At 40.1% G+C, this 22,087-nt stretch overlaps 1 protein-coding gene across 3 annotated transcripts in view; it reads left to right on the forward strand.

The window, feature by feature from the left end:
• Positions 1–22,087, forward strand: part of Rasa2 (RAS p21 protein activator 2) — a 110,010-nt gene that overhangs the window by 80,464 nt on the left and 7,459 nt on the right. For 2 of the 3 annotated variants that reach the window (XM_052187601.1, XM_052187603.1), the window contains exons 16-19: positions 4,520–4,603; positions 6,005–6,082; positions 11,165–11,238; positions 11,916–12,022. In XM_052187601.1, the coding sequence (XP_052043561.1) occupies positions 4,520–4,603; positions 6,005–6,082; positions 11,165–11,238; positions 11,916–12,022 (343 nt within the window). The remainder of the gene's footprint in view (positions 1–4,519; positions 4,604–6,004; positions 6,083–11,164; positions 11,239–11,915; positions 12,023–22,087) is intronic. The other variant, XM_052187602.1, reaches the window with a different exon arrangement.

Here is a 22,087-nt window from a genome sequence, read left to right on the forward strand (position 1 = left end):
TTCTCTAGGCTCACATAACTCAGGCACTGTGATTGGATCCTACACAGTTTGTACTGGGTTCACATGGGACTAGGTCCTTGTCCACAGTGAACGCAGAGTGGTGTTGAAGGTCTTCAGCAGCCATGCCACAGTGCTCAGTGCTGAGGCGCATGCAGCCTAATTTGACATTCCCTCCCTCCGTGTACCCATGGTCCATCAAGGCAGGAGGCAGGTTCCGTGTAGCCTGTAGCCGTGTGTTCATGGAGAGTCCTTCTGTGCTGTGTTAACTGAAGCTGGAATGACCCCGGGCAGAGAGCTCGCCGGCAGCTCTGTTCAGAACTGCCCCTCTCCACTTGTGGCTCTGCCTTGTATTCAGACTTGGGGTTCTTTTGTGGAATTTGAATAAAATCCCTCTAACCACAATCACTTTTAGGTCACTTTTCATGCCACTTGATTATTTATTCCAGTTTTCCCATCTTTTCTTTGGGTCCCTTTTTGTTGTTTGCCCCCATCCCCCACCACCTCAGCATCTCCATCACAATCATAAGCTATCATTTTAAAGAAATTTTGAAGTAGTGGGGAATAGAGAAAACATATGTGTTTTGCATTATTATTTGCACTATTATTTAGCATTGGTGCTATAGACATTATTATTTGTACTATTATTTGGCATTGGTGCTGTAGGGATGGCATAGCTGCCTTCTATTAAGCTAGAACTGTTGCATCAATTTAAAGCAAGCATGCGATTAGTACCAAGAAAGAAGTATGAGTGAGCGCTGCTATATACTGAGAATGCAGAGTAATCTCAGCCTGAGATGATGCAGAAGTTACAAAGTAATACAGGAGCAGAGGTGATCAAATGCTACTGAATTTTATCTTTAGAAATTATTTTAATTTTGAGAAACTAATTATAGATGTTTTAGAGTAGACAAAGAATAAAGAACAAGTAACTAAATAATCATAGCAAGAGCACAGATCTGAGCCATGCTTACTGGCAGAGCAAGGAGGGATGTGTGCATATACATGTGTAAAAACTGTTTTTAAAAACATCAGTTCTTTTTAAAATGGAGGGATGGGCTAGAGAAATGGCTCAGTAGTTAAGAGCATTAACTGAACTTCCAGAGGTCCCGACCTCAGCAACCACATGATGGCTCACAACCATCTGTAATGGGATCTGATGCCCTCTTCTGGTGTGTTTGAAGACAGCAACAGTACTCACCTACACAAAGTAAATAAATCTTTAAAAAAAAAATAAAAAGGAGGAGGAAGAAGAGGAGGAGAAGAAGAAGGAGAAAGAGAAAAAGAAAAGAAAAAGAAGAAAAAGAAAGGAGGAGGAGCTGGATTTGGATTGACGGCTCAGCAGTTAAGAAGGCACACTACTCTTTCAAAGCACCCAGATTTCATTCCCAGCACTCATGTCAGGCAGCTCACTCCATCAGTAGCGCCCACTCTAGAGGATCTAACCCCTCTTCCGAACTCTGGGCACCTGCACCCTTGTGTGCACATGCCTGTACACACATATGCAGATAAAAAATAAAATTTAAAAATATAAATAATGAGATGGACTAAGAGCTGGAACTAGAGCTCAGTTTTCAGGCATTACCAAGCATTTGGGAGGCCCTGCACTCAGTTCCTAGTTCTGTAAGAAAGAAAAAAAAAGAAACCTTCACTTGAATGTCCTTGGTAATTGTTGTGGTTTTTTTTAAAATACAGGTTATTCGAACATTGATTTGGTAAAACACTGTTGAAATTTTCATAAAGGAAAATAATTGGATGATTATTATATTCCTTATTCTTTCCTTGATAATGCCTTTGACGGCCCTCCCAGTGGAGGCCTCTCTAGCCCATTAGTTTGCTCTGTGTCTGTTGTATATACCTGTAAAACCCTGAGCACTCTCTCTGTCATGGCATTTTATATTCTGATTAGTAAGTCTGTGTATAACACATCTCTGCACAAAGACTGCCAGGATCTTCAGAACAAGGCAAGACCTTTTCCAAATATGTGTATCCAGAACATATGGTAGTTTCTAAGACAGTCACATGCTCAGTTTAATTAATAAAAATGATAGTTGAGAGAAGGAACTCATCAAGTGGGCCTGTTTTTAATGGAGAAACAGATTCATAGTTTAAATACAGGGGAAGATGCAGGCAAGTGAACAGAGGACTTCACTGCCTCCAGGTCAGAGTCCTTTCTAAGGAAAGGTATGGGATTAGAACAGAGCCAGAATCTTTTGAAAGATTGTAGCCATCCTGTAACATTGGTTTTTTTATAGTCCAGTGGTTCCAATTCCATGAGTCAGCATAAAAAGAAAGAAGAGAATGCATGCTGAGTTACTTTGAATTAAAAAGTTGAACATTTCAATTGACTTTAGTACTTGTTACATAGTGTTTGCTGAGCTGTGCCCTGGGAGCCGGAATGGGGTCCTGGCTGCAGTGGAGGGAGTTTCAGTACCGTTGTATGGATGGCAGCAAGAGTCAAACAGCTGAGTGGCGTGGCTGTACTCCAGTAGCCACGGTTCTGTGGGTCTAAGCCAGCCTGTCGGGTGCCTGAAACTGAATAAAATGAGCTCTGGTCCCTCTTGCTAGTTCAAGAAAAAAATAACCTAAAACACTGAATTTAAAAACCAAGTTCAAGAGCTGGGCGTGGTGGTGCACGCCTGAGATCCCAGCACTTGGGAGGCAGAGGCAGGCGGATTTCTGAGTTCGAGGCCAGTGTGGTCTACAGAGTGAGTTCCAGAACAGCCAGGGCTACACACAGAAACCCTGTCTCGAAAAATCAAAAAAAAAAAGTTTAAGCCAGACAGTGGTGGCACATGCCTTTGATTTCAGCACTCAGGAGGCAGAGGCAAGCAGATCTCTGTGTTCAGGGCCAGCCTGATCTACAGAAAGAGTTCCAGAACAGCCACGGCTATACCTAGAAACATTTTTCTCAAAAAATCAAGAAAACTAACGAATCAACAAATTTAAATGGAGAGGTCTTATGAAATTCAATTCAAACTTAATGTTCCCAGAACTTTTAAAGAATGTTACTTTCTTCCCAGGTAGAGCTGTAGTAGGGTTCTCTTACAAATAGGGTGAGTCATCCTGGGGGCTCCAGCTGATATCGTTTCTAGATAACCATAATTTATAACTTTTGCCAGATAGACCATAATATCTATACCAGATTTCTTCATTTCCTGATCATTTCTTCCCCCACAACATTCATTGCCTGTTTTCAATGTGAGATACTGAAAACTAAAACAGTATTAACTATATTTTCCTTTCATAATATTGTTTACTGTGGTAGGATAGTTGGTCATGTACAAATGTAGATCAGTAAGACTCATGAGAGTACTGTGTTCTGTCCATTTTATTTACATGTACTTTAATGTAAATTACACTCCTGTGGGGTAGACAGACCTGAAAGATAACGTGGATAACAGACCCCAACAGTTACCTTCTGGTGAGACCCTGTGAGTGTGTGACTTCACTTCCTGGTTTGACTCTGTGTTCTCCCTCCACCCCTGTGGTAGGAACAGTTGATTGCACAAGTCTTCCATGTTGCTTAGAAGTAGGCTGAGAACAGAGAGCTTGAAGCACCTCGAGGCTAGGAAAAAGTAGGTATTTCTGATATTCCAAAAGGAAATACAATTTGCAGAGTGATCCAGTCTTTAGACTACACAGAGTCATTAGAAACAGTTGATTACACTATGTTTTTCAAAGGGAACAAGTCATTAAGTCTTTAACCTCTGTCTTTTTTTATTGGGACTGAGAATGGAACTTCAGGCCTCATGCGCACTAGGCAAGCACTGCACCCTGAGCTGCGCCCGCCCTCTTTTACTTTGTATACTGAGACAGACAAGGCAGTCTCAGTCAGGTGCCTGGACTGGGTTTTCTCTGTAGCCTTAGCAGACCTGAGTTTGCAGTCTTTTTGTCTGAGCCTCCTGTACTGGCTAGTTTTGTGTGTCAACTTGACACAGGCTGGAGTTATCACAGAGAAAGGAGCTTCAGTTGGGGAAGTGCCTCCATGAGATCCAGCTGTGGGGCATTTTCTCAATTAGTGATTAAGTGGGGAGGGCCCCTTGTGGGTGGTGCCACCTTTGGGCTGGTGCTCTAGGGTTCTATAAGAGAGCAGGCTGAGCAAGCCAGGGGAAGCAAGCCAGTAAGGAACATCTCTCCATTGCCTCTGCATCAGCTCCTACTTGAGTTCCAGTCCTGGCTTCCTTTAGTGATGAACTGCAACGCAGAAGTGTAAGCTCAATAAACCCTTTGCTCCCCAACTTGCTTCTTGGTCATGATGTTTGTGCAGGAATAGAAACCCTGACTAAGACACCTCTCAAGGAATTGAGATCATAGACCTACACCACCAGCTTCTTTCATCATCGCCTAACCCAAGCTTTCTAAGTTGTCCTAGGCTTAGCTACATCTTAATTATCTTTGAATGAACATTTTTAGCCATTATTTTTAGAGCCATATAGCCCATTCACTCTGTTCTGCTTTTTATATAAACTCTACTTCTTGAAAAATTAACAAGAATTTTGGTCGTTCTTACACTTTCTAGGACACACAGACAGTTAGGACATTAACTCTCATCTCAAACACCATTCAGATTATTGGAAACTGGGGATGTCAGTCCAGAAGGAAGGTGAGTTTATAACTGTTTCCTTTTTTGATGCTTAACAAATTTTATTTGACACTAAGATTCCTTCTTCACTTACCTCCTTCCATATTAAAAATAAAACTGAAGAGAATATATATTCAGATGCAATAATTGTCTTTTAGTGGGTATTCTACTGTAGTAACCTTTTGAAGGAGACAGTGATACTTAACCTGATATACCCACGGTCGGTAGAACAACTGGGAAGAAAAGACACAGCACAGTTGGGCCTTGTGATGGTCTGTGCAGCAGTCACTTAACAGCTTTGAAAGACGTCTTCAGCTCCAGGATAAACAGTCCATGGAAATATAGGAATAGCTTTATCCTTAGCTTCAAAATACAGGCCCAGCATTATATAGTGCTCTACCTCAGAGCTTCATAAACTCCTCACTCATGAAGACTTTTACTTAAACTTTGCAGCCTTACATATAAAAATCAAACATTTACTGAAAACTTATTTTAGCATTTTGAAATGTTCAGCCCCCAGTGCTGAGGGCTTAGTTCCATTTGCTTTTGCAACTGCGATCTTGGGGTTTTCCCTAGTTTAAGGTCAAGGAGGAAAAAGGTCAAACAGTGACTTCCAGTTCAAAGCTGTATCCAGGCTCTGAGGGGTCTACATTGCTCCTCAGTCCCTCTCTCACCAAGAATGTTCATCAAAGAAGGGGAGAGAGCCAGGCTCTGACTAATAGAGTGGCTGGATGGAGGTCACTGACTCTTCAAAAGAATAGGCTTTACTGGCACCCTGCAGATACCAGACCCAGCCAGGTATCTTTGGCTATCAGCAGCTGGAATCAAGAGAATGTGAACCAAGCCTGATCCTGTTCAGGGAGAGGCTGAGCGTGACTTGCTGTGTGGGGAAGGCTAAAGGCCATGAGTATGTGGTAGCCATGATCCTGGAACATTCTGGGCTCATGGACTTGGTAAAATGCACTCTAGGAGTGCTTTAGAACAAGGTCATGAATATAGATGTGAGCTGCCCCAGTGGAGAAGAGTTGAGGAAGCTCCATTGTCTGCTCTCCTCTCTAGTTGTGTATGTGCAAATCCTGGCCAACAACACAGACGAGGCAGCACTCTGGCCCCCTGGCTGCAGAGCTGGCTCCTTAAGGCACTGAGAAACCCATTAGCCAAGAGGAGAAACACCACCATCCTCGCTGCCTGACATGAATAAAGTCTGCAGGTCTCGGGGCTTTGGGGAGCCAGAAGACTGCTTCTCAGGAGTGGACTGTCAGTGGGGGAACAGCACAGTGGCCAGCTACTTCCCTACTCCTTGAAGAGAGTAGAGTTGAGGTCATCTGGGAAAACAAGGGAGTTGGTATGGAAACTGGAAAGTAATAGTTTAAGAACTGTACATATTTAACATACACAAATCCTGTATTTGTTTTCTCACAGTCACGGTTCAAAAAGTCAGTCATGTGTGAATTTCTCAAAATGTTTCAAGAAGAAAAATATTATACAGAGGTGAAAAAGGTATGGTTCTTTCTTGTCATCTAGATTAAAGGAATTAACAGCTCATATTCTTCCAAAGAGTCAGTTTCCAGCTTTAAAAAAAAAATCATGTTGAAAATGTCAATCAAGAAGTCTTTTTCAGACTAGAGAGATGCTCCGAGGTTTTGAGCACTGACTGCTCTTACAGAGGTCCTGGGTTCCATTCCCAGGAACCACAGGGTGGCTCACAACCATCTGCAATAGGACCTGGCACCCTCTTCTGGCATCCAGGCATATATGCGGGCAGAACACTGTGTATGTAATAAGCAAATAAATCTTTTTTAAAGAAAGTCTTTTTTCTTCCAATTCCATCAAATAAAGCTGTAAGATAAGCAAGTCTTAACAGTAACTGCTGTTGCTATCTTAACTACAAATACAGATTTCTATGCAACACTATTGACATTTGGGCCTAGGTAGTTCTTGATTTTGCATTGTAGGATATTTGGCAACATCCATGAATTAAATGCCAATAACATATCCCCAATTTTGAAGACCAGAAATGCTTTTAGCTATTACTAAATAGATGTCCCGTGGAGGATGGAATTTCTTTTGTTAAGAACCTTTGGTCTCGGACTAAAGTCTAGTAGAGCTTGTCATGTAGTAGAGCGGGCACTCAGTTGCTATAGTAAACAAAGTGGGTCACCAAGTTGGCTCCGCAGGTAAGGCCCCTTACGGAGCCTGGTCGCTGGGTCTTGTGATTGGAAGGAGGGAACCAACTCCCGTGAGTGTGGAGACACTCACGTTCCCACACACAGTCACAAAGTCAGAAAAGTGGAAAACAGGGTTTTCAATACATTGAGTATATATGGTAGCAACTGGAGAAAAATAAGTAAAAATAAAAATGTATAAATGCCTACAGCACATAGCATGCCAGTATAAGGCCTATAATATGTAAAAAGGAGTGTTATTAGAAACTGAGGTTTTTTAAAGTCTTTAATCTTTTGGTCCTTGACTCATTAGTCATTCACATAAAATACAATATTATAACCCTGAAAAACTTGGAACAAAAAATTGTCTTAGGATAGAGCTAAACTAAACGTGAAGAAAGTACTGTGTCTTCATTACCACACTCCTAACTTTTTTATTAATTAATTAATTTTTTACACTCCATATTTTATTCACCACCACCACCCAACCACCCTCTGACTGTTCCGCATCCTGTACCTCCTCTCCACACCCCTGTCTCCACGTGGATTTTCCCACCCCTCACTCCACTTGACCTCAAAACTCCCTGGAGCCTCCAGTCTCTTGAGGGTTAGGTGCATCACCTCTGAGTGAACACAGACCCGGCAGTCCTCTACTGTACATGTGTTGGGGGCCTCATATCAGCATCAGCTGTATGCTGCCTGTTTGGTGGTCCAGTGTTTGAGAGATCTCGGGGGTCCTAATTAAATGAGACTGCTGGTCCTCCTACAGGACCGCCCTCCTCCTCAGCTTCTTCCAGCCTTCCCTAATCCAACAGCAGGCCAGCTGCTTCACCTCAGTGGGCCAAGTTAGCAGGGTGAATCTGTAAAACCCGGTCACTGTCTATATATGATTTAGCTGTCGACGGCCAAGAACATTCTTACTGAAGTACATGTTTAGACGGGTGACATACTTTCTCAGGGACTCGATGAGTGAAAATGCTTCTCCCATCAGATAGAGTTTTGTTTTTACAGCGTCTCAGTATATATAGCCTTGGTTGTCCTAGTACTTAGTATGTAGACCAGGCTGGCCTCAAACTCACAGATAGCCTCTATACCCTAAGTGCTGAAATTAAAGGCGTGCACCACTATGCTGAACCTAGATTTTTCTTCTTTATCTAGAATAATGGAAATTCAACTAAAACTTTTTAAAGTAATTGTTAAAGCTTTTGAGAAAATTTAATAATATGCTTTTAATTTGTAAAATAAAATTACAAGTTTTGTACACTCAAAATAGATTCTAACCATAGTACATTTACTGTCTGAGCCCTGACATAGCCCTGAGATAGCATAAGATAGTTTGCCCTAAAATCTTGTTATTTCTTTGTGTGTGTCCATGTGTCTGTCTGTCTGTCTGTCTGTCTGTCTGTAGGTGAACCCAGGACCTTACATATCCTAGACTGTTCTGTTTAAGATTGAGCTCTGTCTCCAGCCTCTATAATAAAGGAATTACGAATGTCCATGTAACTCAGTTTCTCATTCATACTGGCATTTATACTGTGATTTTAAGAGACTTGTAACTAAATCATACACTGTTGCCTACACAGTAAAGGAAAGGTTCTGTATACAGGGTGATTGTACAATTGGTGACAAAACCACAACACTGTAAAGAATTAAAGGTGATTACAGCTCTATGTAGAGTGAGCCTGAGCTAGCTCATTACCTACAGTTACTTTATTTCATCTGAGTGGTTTTTTTTTTTTTTTTTTTTTTTTTTTTTTTTTTTTTTTTTTGGATTTGGGTTTTTGAGACAGGGTTTCTCTGTGTAGCCCTGGCTGCCCTGGAACTCACTCTGTAGACCAGGCTGGCCTCAAACTCAGAAATCCGCCTGGAGTGTTTTCTTACATTTCACATCACACATTGGTTTTTATCTTACACTTCTTCATATAATGCTAAGAAGTGAGATATTCAAGTAACCATTAAATTCCACTGGTGGATGGTCCATCTGTTAGAACTACAGATGAGACAGGATACTTTGTTAATGTTGTCCATGGATACTTGAACCTGCATCACCAAAACAAAAGGATTCTGTTCTGAACTACAGATGAGACAGGATACTTTGTTAATGTTGTCCATGGATAGATACTTGAACCTGCATCACCAAGACAAAAGGATTCTGTTCTCGTTTGTTCACTTACTTAGCAAACTAGAAGGAACACCTGGGGAAGCCTCTGGTGCTCTGGTGGGCAACTCAACAGTCTCAGGCCTAAGTTGCTCTGCCTTCAGTCCTGTAGAGGAAGCACCAGACCCTTGATGTTCTTACAAAAGTATATGTTTTTGTTGTTTATATCCTAAAATCCTAAACAAAATAAAGTTAAAAACAAAAGGGAAGAAAACAATAAAGGCCAGACAACTGGAATCATAATATCTCACAGATAAGCAAATGGATAGTTGATGTTGGAGGCAAAATAGGATTCCTCTTTAAGAGTGAGAGGTGCTTTTTGAACTGCTGTTGCCCCTTTCCATGAAGAGGTATCACTGTGCTGGGAAGCCCATTACTAGGCCAGGTTGCATACTCAGGAAGCTAAATGCTCTTCACTGAGTGACCTCCTGTTTCTAGCAGTGGATGTTACAAAGTTTCTTGAGCTACATCCTTATATTCTGCATAGAAAGTTTGTAAATACTTATATTTGGTTTTAGGTTATCTCATTTGTCAAAGTCATCAGTTGTATATAATAGAAATCACCTGGAGAGATGGCTCAGCAGTTAAGAGTACTGACTGCTCTAGCAGAGGTCCTGAGTTCAATTCCCAGCAACCACATGGTGGCTCACAACCATCTGTAATAGGATCCAACATCCTCTTCTGGTGTGTCTGAAGAGAGCGACAGTGTACTCACATAAAATAAATACATCTTAAAAAAAAAAAGAAAGAAAGAAAGAAAGAAGCTATTTTCTATGAATAACTGAGTGGTAGGATTTATTGGTTACATTACCATATTTCATTTTTAATTCATCTCATAACCCTGGTTCTTACAAAAATAGACTACAGATCAAATTTGGCTCAGTCCATAGTTTTGTGTTACCAGCCTATCAGAAACATTCATGGTACTATATGTAAAAATCTCTGGACCCAGGAATTTTCAGAATTCAATTTTTCAGAATTTCAAAAAGTAATGGGAACAAGCTATATTAAATATCCCCTTTGATTCCATCCAGTAGTCACACACAGTGTTTATTTGTCACGATGGAAAATACACTGTAAGATAATACATGAGATCCCTGTGTCAGTGTTTGCTGCAAATCAAAGATGAAAGTTTTAAAAGGGAGGAAAAATTAATGCTTTGAACCAGGTGGTGGCAGCATATGCCCTTAATCCCAGCACTTGGGTTGCAGAGATGGGTGGATCTCTGTGAGTTTGAGGCCAGTCTGGACTACAGTTCTACTACTGTAGTGCTAGGGCAGCCAGGGTACCAAAAATATGGATAAGGGCCAAATGTGTGGTATATGCCTGTTATCTTAGCACTGAGGAGGCTGAGACAGGAAGATTACAGTGTGTTTGAATTAAGCCTCAGAAATAGTGAGACATTGTCTCAAAACGAAATATAGTTAAGGATTATAGATTGAGTTATTTCTGTAAGGAAATCCATTCAGAATTTGAGTAGGTTAAGAAACAACTTTTTAGAATACCCTTCATTTATAAATTGGGGTCTTTGTATAACCAGATGTATTTTATTTTATAGATTACTGTGGGATGAGCCTCTTTGAGCCAAGATGCTCTCAGATCTGAAATATTGCAATATTTAAAACTTCTTGAGTGGATATGATGTCACAAAGGAAAATTACACACTTGATCTCACATGATAAATCACAAAGTGCAGGTGCAGTAAAAAAAAAAAAAAAACAAAACTGTATGACATTACCCTTAAGCTATGGATATGAATTTTGTTTAGATAGGAGTCCAGTCCCCAAGATATCTTATCATATATGCAAATGTTTCAGAATCCTAAATCTAAACCACTTTGGTCCTGAGCAAGAAATTCTCAACCTGCATTATATATTGTCTTTAGTAATGAAAAATTTCCTAATATAATCAGTGACATGCAAGTTAAAATTTTTGTTTGCTTGCTTGCTTGCTTGTTTGTTTGTTTGTTTGTTTTGCAAGACAGTTTCTTGGTATAGCCTTAGTTGTCCAGGGACTCACTATGTAGACCAGGCTTCCTCAAACTCAAGAGATCCGCCTGCCTCTGCCTCTGCCTCTGCCTCTGCCTCTGCCTCTGCCTCTGCCTCTGCCTCTGCCTCTGCCTCTGCCTCTGCCTCTGCCTCTGCCTCGAGTGCTGGGATTAAAGGTGTGTGGTGCCACCTCACCTGACAGATAAAACAATGTTCTATAATATACCTCATTTACTCACATACTGTAATACTTCCCCATCTCCCCATTTAGTTCTTGGATGAAATTTCATCTACGGAAACTAAAGAGTCCAGTGGCACGAGGGAGCCTGTGCACCTGAAAGAAGGGTAATTAACTAAATGAGACACGAAAGTCACAATTCACTGTAGACAGTAAGTACAGAGAGCGTGGCTTTGAGAATGAAGAAGCCCAAGTGGTCATTCTGTCCCAGAGCATCCTGAGCTGCTTCAGTCAGGTAAATCACACTCACTGCCCTGTCAGCTCCGTCTCAGGGCAGCACTCACGGAGCTGCACAGTCCCAGGCTGTTCAGTTAGGAAGTGGCTCTGTTGCCTTAACGAAGAATGGTTGTTACTAGGAGTAATGAGATGGAAATAACTTTTCTGGCCCTTTTTATTATAGCACAATTCTAAAACGGCATTATTTAGAGGCAGGAGAGGTGCCTCATGGTTAAGAGAGGTAGCTGCTCTTGTAGAGGGCCTGTGTCCCAGCACCCATAGAGTGGCTCACAACTGTCTGTTACTCCAGTTCCAAGGGATCTGATGCCCTCTTCTGATTCCCACAGGCAATGCACACTACATAGACATCATGCAGGCTACACCATTCCTAAAAGTAGAACTAAAACAACCGTGCATTGATGTAGACTTCCTGAGTCGCCACTGGAAGCCACTGCTGGACACTAGCAGTCGTGCATGGCTGCCGAATCAGTCAGGGCCAGCTCTTTGTTTCAGGTCAGTGGCTTCACCTTGAGAGCTAAATGTTTGTTTGTGTCTGTTCTGTTGGCAGTGAAATGTATAAAAGAGCTCAAGGAAGAACCCGCATTGGAAAAAAGAACTTCAAGAAACGATGGTTCTGCTTGACGAGCAAAGAGCTCACCTACCACAAACAGCAAGGTAGAGTTGTGCGTGTGCCTCGTTGTGGCTGTACTCTGCTGGTTCTTGGTGCAGCAGTGGATCATCACACAGTAAATGGTCCAGGTGTCTCACAGTGGCACACAAAACTAAGCAGAAGTGTCTATTTTATCACATTATGTAGTATATAATAAAACTATAACATAAGATCAATTTGAGAACAAAACAACTGGACTTGGTAAGTAAGACAGTATAACAATAAAAGCAGAAAGGTACAGACTTAACAGGTGAGCTAACAGCCACGGGCATTCAGTACATGGTGCTCAGTAGGTTTGAAATCCCATGAAATCTGATGGGTAAATACCAACTAAGAGAGCTTCTCCTATAAATACCAAAATGATTACATAAAGACCTGACATGGGGTACTTTAAGAGAATATAGAGTGCTTCAATTCTATTCAGGAATAATAATAGAATAATCGAATAATAGAGAAGAGAGATATTTTAAAGAAATGCCGTCTTGACCCAGAACTCAGGCCTTAAGCAGTCCTCTTGCATCAGCCTCCCAAATAGCAGGGACTACTGGCGTGTACTACTATATCAGCTAAGAGAGGTGTGTGTGTGTGTGTGTGTGTGTGTGTGTGTGTGTGTGTGTGTGTGTGTGTGTGTCTGCACATGTGCATGTGTGCAGACACACACATGAGCAGCTTAACCTGAGCGAATGAATATACATGCATATATCCAAGTATATTAATAAGAAGTTTTTTATAATGTGTTGCATTTAGGCGTCCCCATAGTTAGCTACAGTATATGAAATGTATATAGTATGTAAATATGTAACTAAAGATCAATAGGTTTCCTTTTGTCTTTAAAGCTGTCTTTGAATGTTTCAAAATTCTAGTTTATATTGAGTTTTATATAAATATTCTCACCTATGGATACCATTGTTGTTTATAATGTTTATTTTAATAGCACAGTTTAAACCAGGCCTGGTGGTACATACCTTTAATCTAGGCTCTAAGGGTGGGGGAGTTATAGGAAAGAGACAAACCTCTCCGTGAGGTTGAAACCAACCTGGTCTACACAACAGCCTCGAACAGCCCAGATAACATAGAGACTGCTGCTTCAAAAAAAAAATGCAATTAAATAAAATTTAAGATAAATTAGTCATCTTCTGTGAATAAACAAGTCATTTGTTCCTCATTTAAAACACTATCTACCCGGGGGTGGTGCATGCCTGTAATCCCAGCACTCCGGGAGGCAGAGGCAGGAGGATTTCTGAGTTTGAGGCCAGCCTGGTCTACAGAGTGCGTTTCAGGACAGCCAGGGCTATACAGAGAAACCCTGTCTTGAAAAAACCAAATCCAAAAAAACAAACAAAATATTGTCTAATGTAAGCCAGCATTCCAAAGTCTGCTGGTTAGAAAGCTCTTTAAGTCAGATGATAGTCATGGTGAATTTCCTGAGAATCTTATATTATGTACACATACACATGGAGTTTGCATAGGCATTTCATGGGCCTCGTAGGCCTGAAGTGCACCTACATTTATCACCTATAGCCTTTTGTTCTATCCAGTGATGGTAGAAGAGGATAGACCGTCACAGAATTAAGCTAGTGGAATCATAAGAATGGATGTATCGGATCTTTGTTGGTTTTGTGTTGGAAGAAATACACAGAATTATGAGATTATTTGCCAAAACCTACAGTTCTAAGCATGCATGCTTGTTGTTTTAACTATTTTGATGGATTTTTCCAAATTGTATTACATCCTTTCCTGCTGTCTAAAAAATAGTTCATTGAACATAAGTTGACATTTTCTGATTTCATGGAGTGATCATTGGTGATGTTACTGTATTTCTAGAGTGCCAGAGGGTAGGTCTAGCTATTTTTTCCAGCAGACAGTCTTTATTCCCAGTTAAATACCTCAGAGGCTGTGCTTTTGTGTCCATGTGTTTGCTTAGTATAGTTTCTCTCTCACCTCTTTTAGTCAGGGTGTCACCTTAAGTTTCCTTTGCTGTCAGGGACATGTCTCACTCCCACCCCTGTCGCCAGCCTTCATTCCTTATTACTAATATACTAGGGATTAAGGTGCAGACACTATAATTGCTAAAACTACACATAAGATCAAAGGCTTTGAATGGAGATATAAGGACTTTCCCTCATAAATAAGGAGCAGAACTTTATATTTGCTACTTGCTCAGAGCTTTGCTTACTTCTGTCTTCCAGCTGTTTTCTTGATAGCTTAAACTGGTAATGATTTTCTGTTGCTACAGCTGCTATATTAAATTTTGCTATACAATAAATTTTGATGTCTGAAAAAAAGCCTGTGAATATTCTGTAGCATAGTTGTAGATCATTGTCTTTCACTTAGCCTGCTGAGTAGGTAGATGTATTCTGAATCAGTCATAGTGTCAGTATCTTTCCAATTTGCTGTATGAAGTATTAATAGGATTTTTTCCATTTTGAATGGTGTTTTTCTCAAATAAATTATGATGTTCAGTTAGCCAGTTACTGAGAGGCAATAGTAAGCAACTAATAGTGAGTAATAGTGCAGTAAATGAGTGTTCTCAGATATTCAGTGATCAGTCATTGCTTCTGTGAGGTTTTTATAGAGCTGACTTTAAATTACTGTAATATTATTATTGCCTCCTGTTAGATGTGACCTGCTGCTGCCCAGGCTTCTTCATGTCCCGTGTGCCTCCTCCTGTCTTAATTACATAGGTCTCCACCAGACTAGCTCTTATCGTTGCTTTAATGTACAACTTTTATGTTTGTGGTTCTGTATATACTCTTTATCGAGGTCTTTCCTTCTTCAGGTCTTTGGTCTGATGTCTTCTTGTAAACCTCAGATCGAGTGTCAATTCTTCCTGGAAATCATTTTAAGTCTCTAGCCACTTAGCTGCCTATTTAATAGGAAGGTATACACACTGATTATTACATTTTCTGTCTCTTTTCTCCTGCTCTATAAGATCATCAGTGGTAACAATCATTTACTAACATAAAAGCATTTAGTAAATGCTCTTTAAAGAACCCCAGGGTTTCCAGATATGCTGTTGCCTAAATTGCTTTAGTAACCACTGCTCTGGATTTGGAAGCTTTAACCAAGTTTACTAGTAAAACTGTTAATAAGCCCATCTTTGAAATACTTTGTGAGATTTGCTTAGCTGTTGTGTGTTCTTGAGACCTGTAATATATAGATACATACAGACAACTTATACAGTTTCTATAAACATACACTCCCAGTGCAGGTAGGGTGGCTTGATGTTTCCCTCCTCGTGCTTTCTGATGTTAAGCCCTCCACAATTTTGATTGTTGTTTTTCTCTAGTAGCTAAAGAACCAAATAAATCATTGACTCAATTATGCAAGTGTTTTCAGCTGAATATATTTCACTGGGTACCTACTATGTGACAGAGGTGCAGGACAGAACATTTGTGAAGAAGACATACTAAAGCCCAGGCTCTTATTCAACTTGGTTAGGATGGATGGATGGATGGATGGATGGATGGGTGGGTGGGTGGATGGATGGATATGGATGGATGGGTGGGTGGGTGGGTGGATGGATGGATGGATGGATGGATGGATGGATGGATAGATAGATAGATAGATAGATAGATAGATAGATAGATAGATAGATAGATATTCTACTTGGTTTGGATGGATAGACAGACAGACAGACGGGCCAAGAGACTGACCAACCAAAATTATTTTTAATTACAATAATCCAAAGCACAGGAGATACTGGCTGGCTTGGACCAGTTGATAGCAATAGGGATAGTAAAAACAGCTCACATTCTGGGTCTACTTTAAAGGTAGTACCTGGAGAATCTTTTAGGGAATTAGATACAAAGGCGGGGGGGGGGGGGGGGGGGGGGGGGGAGTAATGGAACATTTCAAGGATTTGGACAAAACTTAACTGAAGGGATGAAATTAACCTTTAATAAATAGATACATGAGAATTGGGGATGTAGCTCAGTTAGTAGATTGCTCACCTAGTGTGCACAAAACCCTGGTGCTTTCATCTCCAGCAGGACATATACTGGGGTGGTGGCCCACATCTGTCATCCCAGAACTTGGGAGGCAGGAATTCAAGGTAATCCTGGGCTCTGTAAGAGCTTATCTTTTAAATAGATACACAATTCTGGTAATAATAGAGAACTTGGTACTAATCTAACACCCTCAGAGATAATAATTAGAAACTTAGCCAAATATATTAGACAATGCTGAAGAGTTTAACCTTTGAAAGAAAAGAATCATTCTGGCTAAGATATCTGTTTTCATGGTCACCTACAAAAGTACTGTAATTTAAAGTAACTAAATTCATTAAAAAACATATAATTGTTTAGCTTCAGGTGTCAAAAGATCAAGTTTCAAGGATTCCAAAAAGACTGGAAGTTGAGGAAACAAGAGACAGGAACCTTCAGATTCCTTGTGAACTTCCCCAAAATCTTTAAGTGCTTAAGCAAGGAGAAAAATTCAGAGAAGCTAATGAAAAGCAGAAGGTAAACTATGTAAAAGAGCAATGTATATGTAGCTTGAACTAATTACAGCTCAAAGAAATCAGTTAACAATACAGATGTTTAAGATGTAAATGCTCTTACATTTGTTTTCAGTATGCAGTGAAATGTTGACAGTGTGAAGCAGGAGGGAGCACAGTCAAGAGAGTGGAATAGAAATGTGCCCAGACAAACTGCATGTTGGAAATAGACAGACTTTAAAGCTACTGCAAGGAGTCAGTGGGAATATTAGTAATGAGGAGTAAAAGAATGGGGACTCTGCAGAAACTAGTTAGAAAAACAAGAAAATAGAAGCAATAGCATTACCATGCACAGTAGTGCTGGGTCTGGGGATCGCCTGACAAGCCACTCAGACACTGATCTCAGTCATGCAGGGCCAGTTTCTTCAGTGCACACCCAAGACATCCATCAGGGATGTAGTACAGACTTAGGAGCTAAACTGCCTCCCCCTTCCTCCCACCAGAACCCTGAAAGCCGCAAACATCTGTGCCAAGTTATTCCACCAGCCAGGATTTAGTGATGGGGGATTTCCTTAGGAACGGGTCGTTGTTGTCCATTTATCCTGATTTCATTGATTGGGATATTCATCTGTGGCAGGAGACTTGCCTAACACGCATGTCTTAACTTACCAACCAAGATGTCAATTGCCACATAGATGACTTTCTGCTGAGTAGGATGCCAATTCCCGGGGAGGTCTTAGGAACTTAAACTTTATTCAGCACCTACTCAAAATGGAAGTATTAATCTACATGGCTTCTTATATTGATATAGGTGTCTCTTTTGTGTTGGGGTCCATTCCAAAGGCAGCTTATTAAAGCTAGTACACATTCCCAAGTGCAGGAAGTGCTGCTAGACAGTTGGCTTGGCTTTGGGCTTATTGTGGCTAACTATACAAAGCAGTTCTAACTGACTTCTGTTGTGATTGGTTTCTAAGAGCACCAAAGCACAGAATGTAACAGAATATGTAATCAACTTGGGCATGAGAAAGTTTCCTTATAACATTAGTAACAGCACAAAATGGCTGGCTAGAGAGGCAGCAATTGCCTATGCTTTAACAGATACTACATGCATTTAATTCTAGCTTTTGGGAGACAGACAGGTGGGTCTCTTGAGTTCTAGGCCACAGTGGTCTACATAGTGAGTTCTAGGCCAGCCAGGGATGTATAGTGAGGCCCTATCTTTTTTTTTTAATTTATTGATATATTTATTTACATTTCAAATAATTTCCCCTTTTCTGGACCCCCACTCCCCGAAAGTCCCATCAGTCCCCTTCCCTCCCCCTGTTTTCCCACCCAACCCTTCCCATTTCCCTGTTCTGATTTTGTTCAATACTGCTTCACTGAGTCTTTCCAGAACAAGAGGCCACTCCTCCGTTCTTCTTGTAAGTGAAGCACTGTCTTAAAGAAAACTGTAGAATTGAAATCTGTAACACCTAAAATGAGAGAATGACTGGTTGGGTTTGTTAGCTAAAGGTACCAGAAGAAAAGCTGACTGACCTTAATAACAGATCAGTACAAATTAACAGTTAGGGAAGCAAAAAAGGTTTGGAGCATTTGCAAGATAAAGGGAACCATAGTAACTTGTGAAACCATATTAGGCCTGATAGGTATCTCAAATAGAAACAAAGAGAGAAGGGGGATTTAAAGGGATAAAGGCCTAAATAAATTCAAATATTAATTTAAAAAATCATCTTAAAGAACCAAGAAATGCAGTGAACTTGAAGCGTGGTAAACACCAAGGAAAGAACAAGATATATGATAAGCAAAGATAAAGTTTGTAAACAGAGAAAGGATAATCTACCATACATGTAGAAGACAGCAGTACCCTTGACAATATACTTTTCCTAGCAAGCAAGCAGAATCAAAGGCAATGGAATGTGGTCTTAAAATACTGAAAAAGAAAAAAATTCAACTTAGAAATATTCTGGTAAATTTTTTCATCAAATATCAAAATATCCTTTCAATAAATAAAAGATGGGATTGACTATGACAGTCCTCAGTGTAGAAAATTCTAAAGGAGAGCCTTCCGTGATAATGAGCACAGGAAGTAGTTGATACTGTCAACAAATGTAGATGGTTTGCTTCAGAATGTAACTACAAGCTTTGCAGCATCACATACATCAACCTGTGGCTTTACAGCATAGCTAAAGATGAAAGATGTGGCAGGAGGGTCCTGGCCGAAAGAGGTGGAAGGATTTCTTGAATCTTAGGAAGGAACACAAGAATAATTTCTAAGTTAGCTATATAAGGCCAAGTTTGATGACACATATCTTTAATCTCAGCACTTGGGGGGGGGGGGCAGAGTCTGTTCGATCTCTGTAAGTTCCAGGGCAGCCAAAGCTACACAGTGAGACCCTACCTCAAAACAGGACTATATATTATGACCAAAGCTTAGAAAGAAATGGATATAACTAGCCTGTCCCCTTCTTGCAGTTCAGAAAGCTTCTAAAGATGTCAAGGGAGAGCAACCGAGTGTCAGAAATCAGAACAGACAGCAAAATGGTGGTTTAAACTCAACAATATCAATAATTACAGTAAGTATAAGGAAGCTATTTTAGAGGAAACTGCCAGACTATATATTCTAACAAACAAGACCTTTTGAAATATTTTTTATAACTTATGCATCTCAAATATAAAAGCACAGATAGGTTAAAGGTAATTGGGTAGAGAAAAAGATGGTGTGAAGATGAATAGTAATCACAGTAAACTTCAGAAGAGCTTTTATCAAGTAAATGTAGACATGGTCCAGAATGATCTAAAGAGCCTTCACTGTTCTGAGTGTTTTATTGCCTGTTAATGTGTGTCAGGGGAAAACAGAATTAAGACAGACATCCACAATCACAGTTGAATATAAATACTTTTCTCTAAGTAATTTTCTCGAAGAAAGAAAGAAATAAGCAAAAAATCAACAAAAATATAGAAATTCAAAATGTCATACTCAATTATGTTGATCTGATTCACGTGTAGAACATTACAGCAAAAAGGTTACAGATTGGAGCATTTACCAAACTAGACCAAGTATTAAATTTCAATACTTATCAGAAGTTAACATTATACAAAATGTTCTCTTATAATTAATATAATATCTAGGAATGCCTTCCCTCCCCGCCCCATGTATTTGGAAGTTAATATGCTTCTAAATAACCTATAGGTCAAAGAAATTGAGAAGTACTGTTGAGCTATAAATGATAATAAAAATATAGCAAACTCAGCAAAAGCTTATCGACTATGGCTAAAGCAGTACTTACTGAAAATTAATTAATGTGTATACCCAAGTGTCTGGTGCCTGGTGTCCAAGGAGACCACAAGAGGGCATCAGACCAGACATATGGCTCAGTAGTTAAGATCACTGAATGCTCTTCCAGAAGTCCTGAGTTCAGTTCCCAGCAACCACATGGTGACTCACAGCCATCTCAGAAATTAGTTATGGGTGTTTGTGAGCATCCACATAAGCACTGGAGGGAACTTACTCCAGTGCTGGTAACCACTGACACATCTCCGCATCCCCCAACAAGGAACATCTTTAAGACCTTGTGTTAGGCAAAAATTTCTTATATCTATATCAAAGGTATAGACCATGAAAGAACAATATTAGCAAATTGGGCTTTATCACTATTCAAAACAGGATTTCCCAAGGCAAGTCAGCTAACTAGTCACCAGCTGGAGCAGGTGAGCTTCAGACTCAAGGAACCCTGCCGAGTAAATACAGTGAGAGCAGTTGAGGAAGATGTGCTATGTCAACTATAAACATCTGTTCGCTGTAAGCGTACACATTTACACACATGCTCATTCACACACACACACACACACACCTGAAAAAAAAATACCATTAAGAAAATGGAAAAAAAAAAAAAAAAACAGGGTTGGAGAGATGGCTCAGTAGTTAAGAGCACTGACTGCTCTTCCAGAGGTCCTGAGTTAAATTCCCAGCAACCACATGGTGGCTCACAGACATCTGTAATAAAGTCAGATGTCCTCTTCTGGTGTGTCTGAAGATAGCTACATTGTACTCATTCATAAAATAAATAAATAAGGAAGGAAGGAGGGAGGGAGGGAGGGAGGAAAGAAGGAAGGAAGGAAGGAAGGAAAGGAAGGAAAGAAGGAAGGAAGGAAGGAAGGAAGGAAGGAAGGAAAGAAAGAAAGAAAGAAAGAAAGAAAGAAAGAAAGAAAGAAAGAAAGAAAGAAAGAAAGAAAGAAAGAAAGAAAGAAAGAAAGAAAGAAGGAAAGAAAGATAAGTGAAAAGACACCAGACAACTAAAGAAAATACTTTTAAGAGGCTCCAGGAATGACTCAATTAAGAACACTGGCTGCTTTTGCAGAGGACTCAGGTTCAGTTCCCAGCACCCACATGATGGCTCACAACCATCCACAACTCCAGTTCCCAGGGACCTGATACCCCTTCTAAGCCCATACACAATAAATACAAATAAAAAGAAAATGCTTTCTTTTTTAGTTATTTTATGTATATGAATACACTGTAGCTGTCTTCAGAGGACATCAGATCACATTCCAAATGGTTGTGAGCCACCATGTGGTTGCTGAGAATTAAACTCAGGACCACTGGAAGAACAGTCCGTGTTCTTAACTGCTGAGCCATCTCTCCAGCCCAAGAAAATACTTTCAAAACATTTATCTGATAAAATTTGTATACAGATTTTTTTTTTATTAAAGGACAGTAAAAGCCGGGCGGTGGTGGCGCACACCTGTAATCCCAGCACTCTGGGAGACAGAGGCAGGCGGATTTCTGAGTTCAAAATCAGGCCAGCCTGGTCTACAGAGTGAGTTCCAGGACAGCCAGGGCTATACAGAGAAACCCTGTCTCGGAAAAAACCAAATCCAAAAAAAAAAAAAAAGAACAGTAAACATTAACAAGGCTAATAAACACACGAAAGAATATTAAAATGATTAACCATAAATCACAAAACTGTTTCATAGCAGTTCTGTGCTTGGTTGCCTGCCCCAAAAGAATTTAAAGCAGTTGCCCAAAGAGGCTTTCATCAGTGAGTGTTTGGGTGAGCATTATTTATAATTAAAATAAGTGGTTATTTTGTTGTTGTTTGAGTATTTACATGTACCAAAACATTTTTATCCTTATTGTTTAAGGATCCTCAATTTTCCCCAGAACTTTAAAGTTATAATACTCTGACCTATGGCCATACTACCTTGAGTTTCCATTCTTCCATTCTTGACTTACCTTAGAAAATAAGCAGGCCCCTAACCTGGTTAGTAGTTAGATGGAAAACCACCTGGGAATAACAGGTGCCGTGGGCGTGTGTGTGTGTGTGTGTGTGTGTGTGTGTGTGTGTGTGTGTGTGTGTATTATAAATATGTATATATGTATGTGTGTATATATATTTATAATACTTGATTGTTTTATATCTGATTATTAAACTTGTGATGCATCTCTCTGAAAACTCTTGTAACATTTCTTTAGTAAGTTTTGCTATTTTATGACCCAAAATTTAGAAATTTTTCTTTTATTTCTTCTATTCCTGCCTAACACTCAGTAGATCAGGCTTAGAGCTCTTACCTGACATGCATCATGCTTTGGGTTTGGTTCCCTGCACATGTGCACACACACTAAATATTATTG

The sequence above is a fragment of the Apodemus sylvaticus genome, chromosome 7, assembly GCF_947179515.1.
Source record: "Apodemus sylvaticus chromosome 7, mApoSyl1.1, whole genome shotgun sequence".
NCBI lineage: Eukaryota > Metazoa > Chordata > Mammalia > Rodentia > Muridae > Apodemus > Apodemus sylvaticus.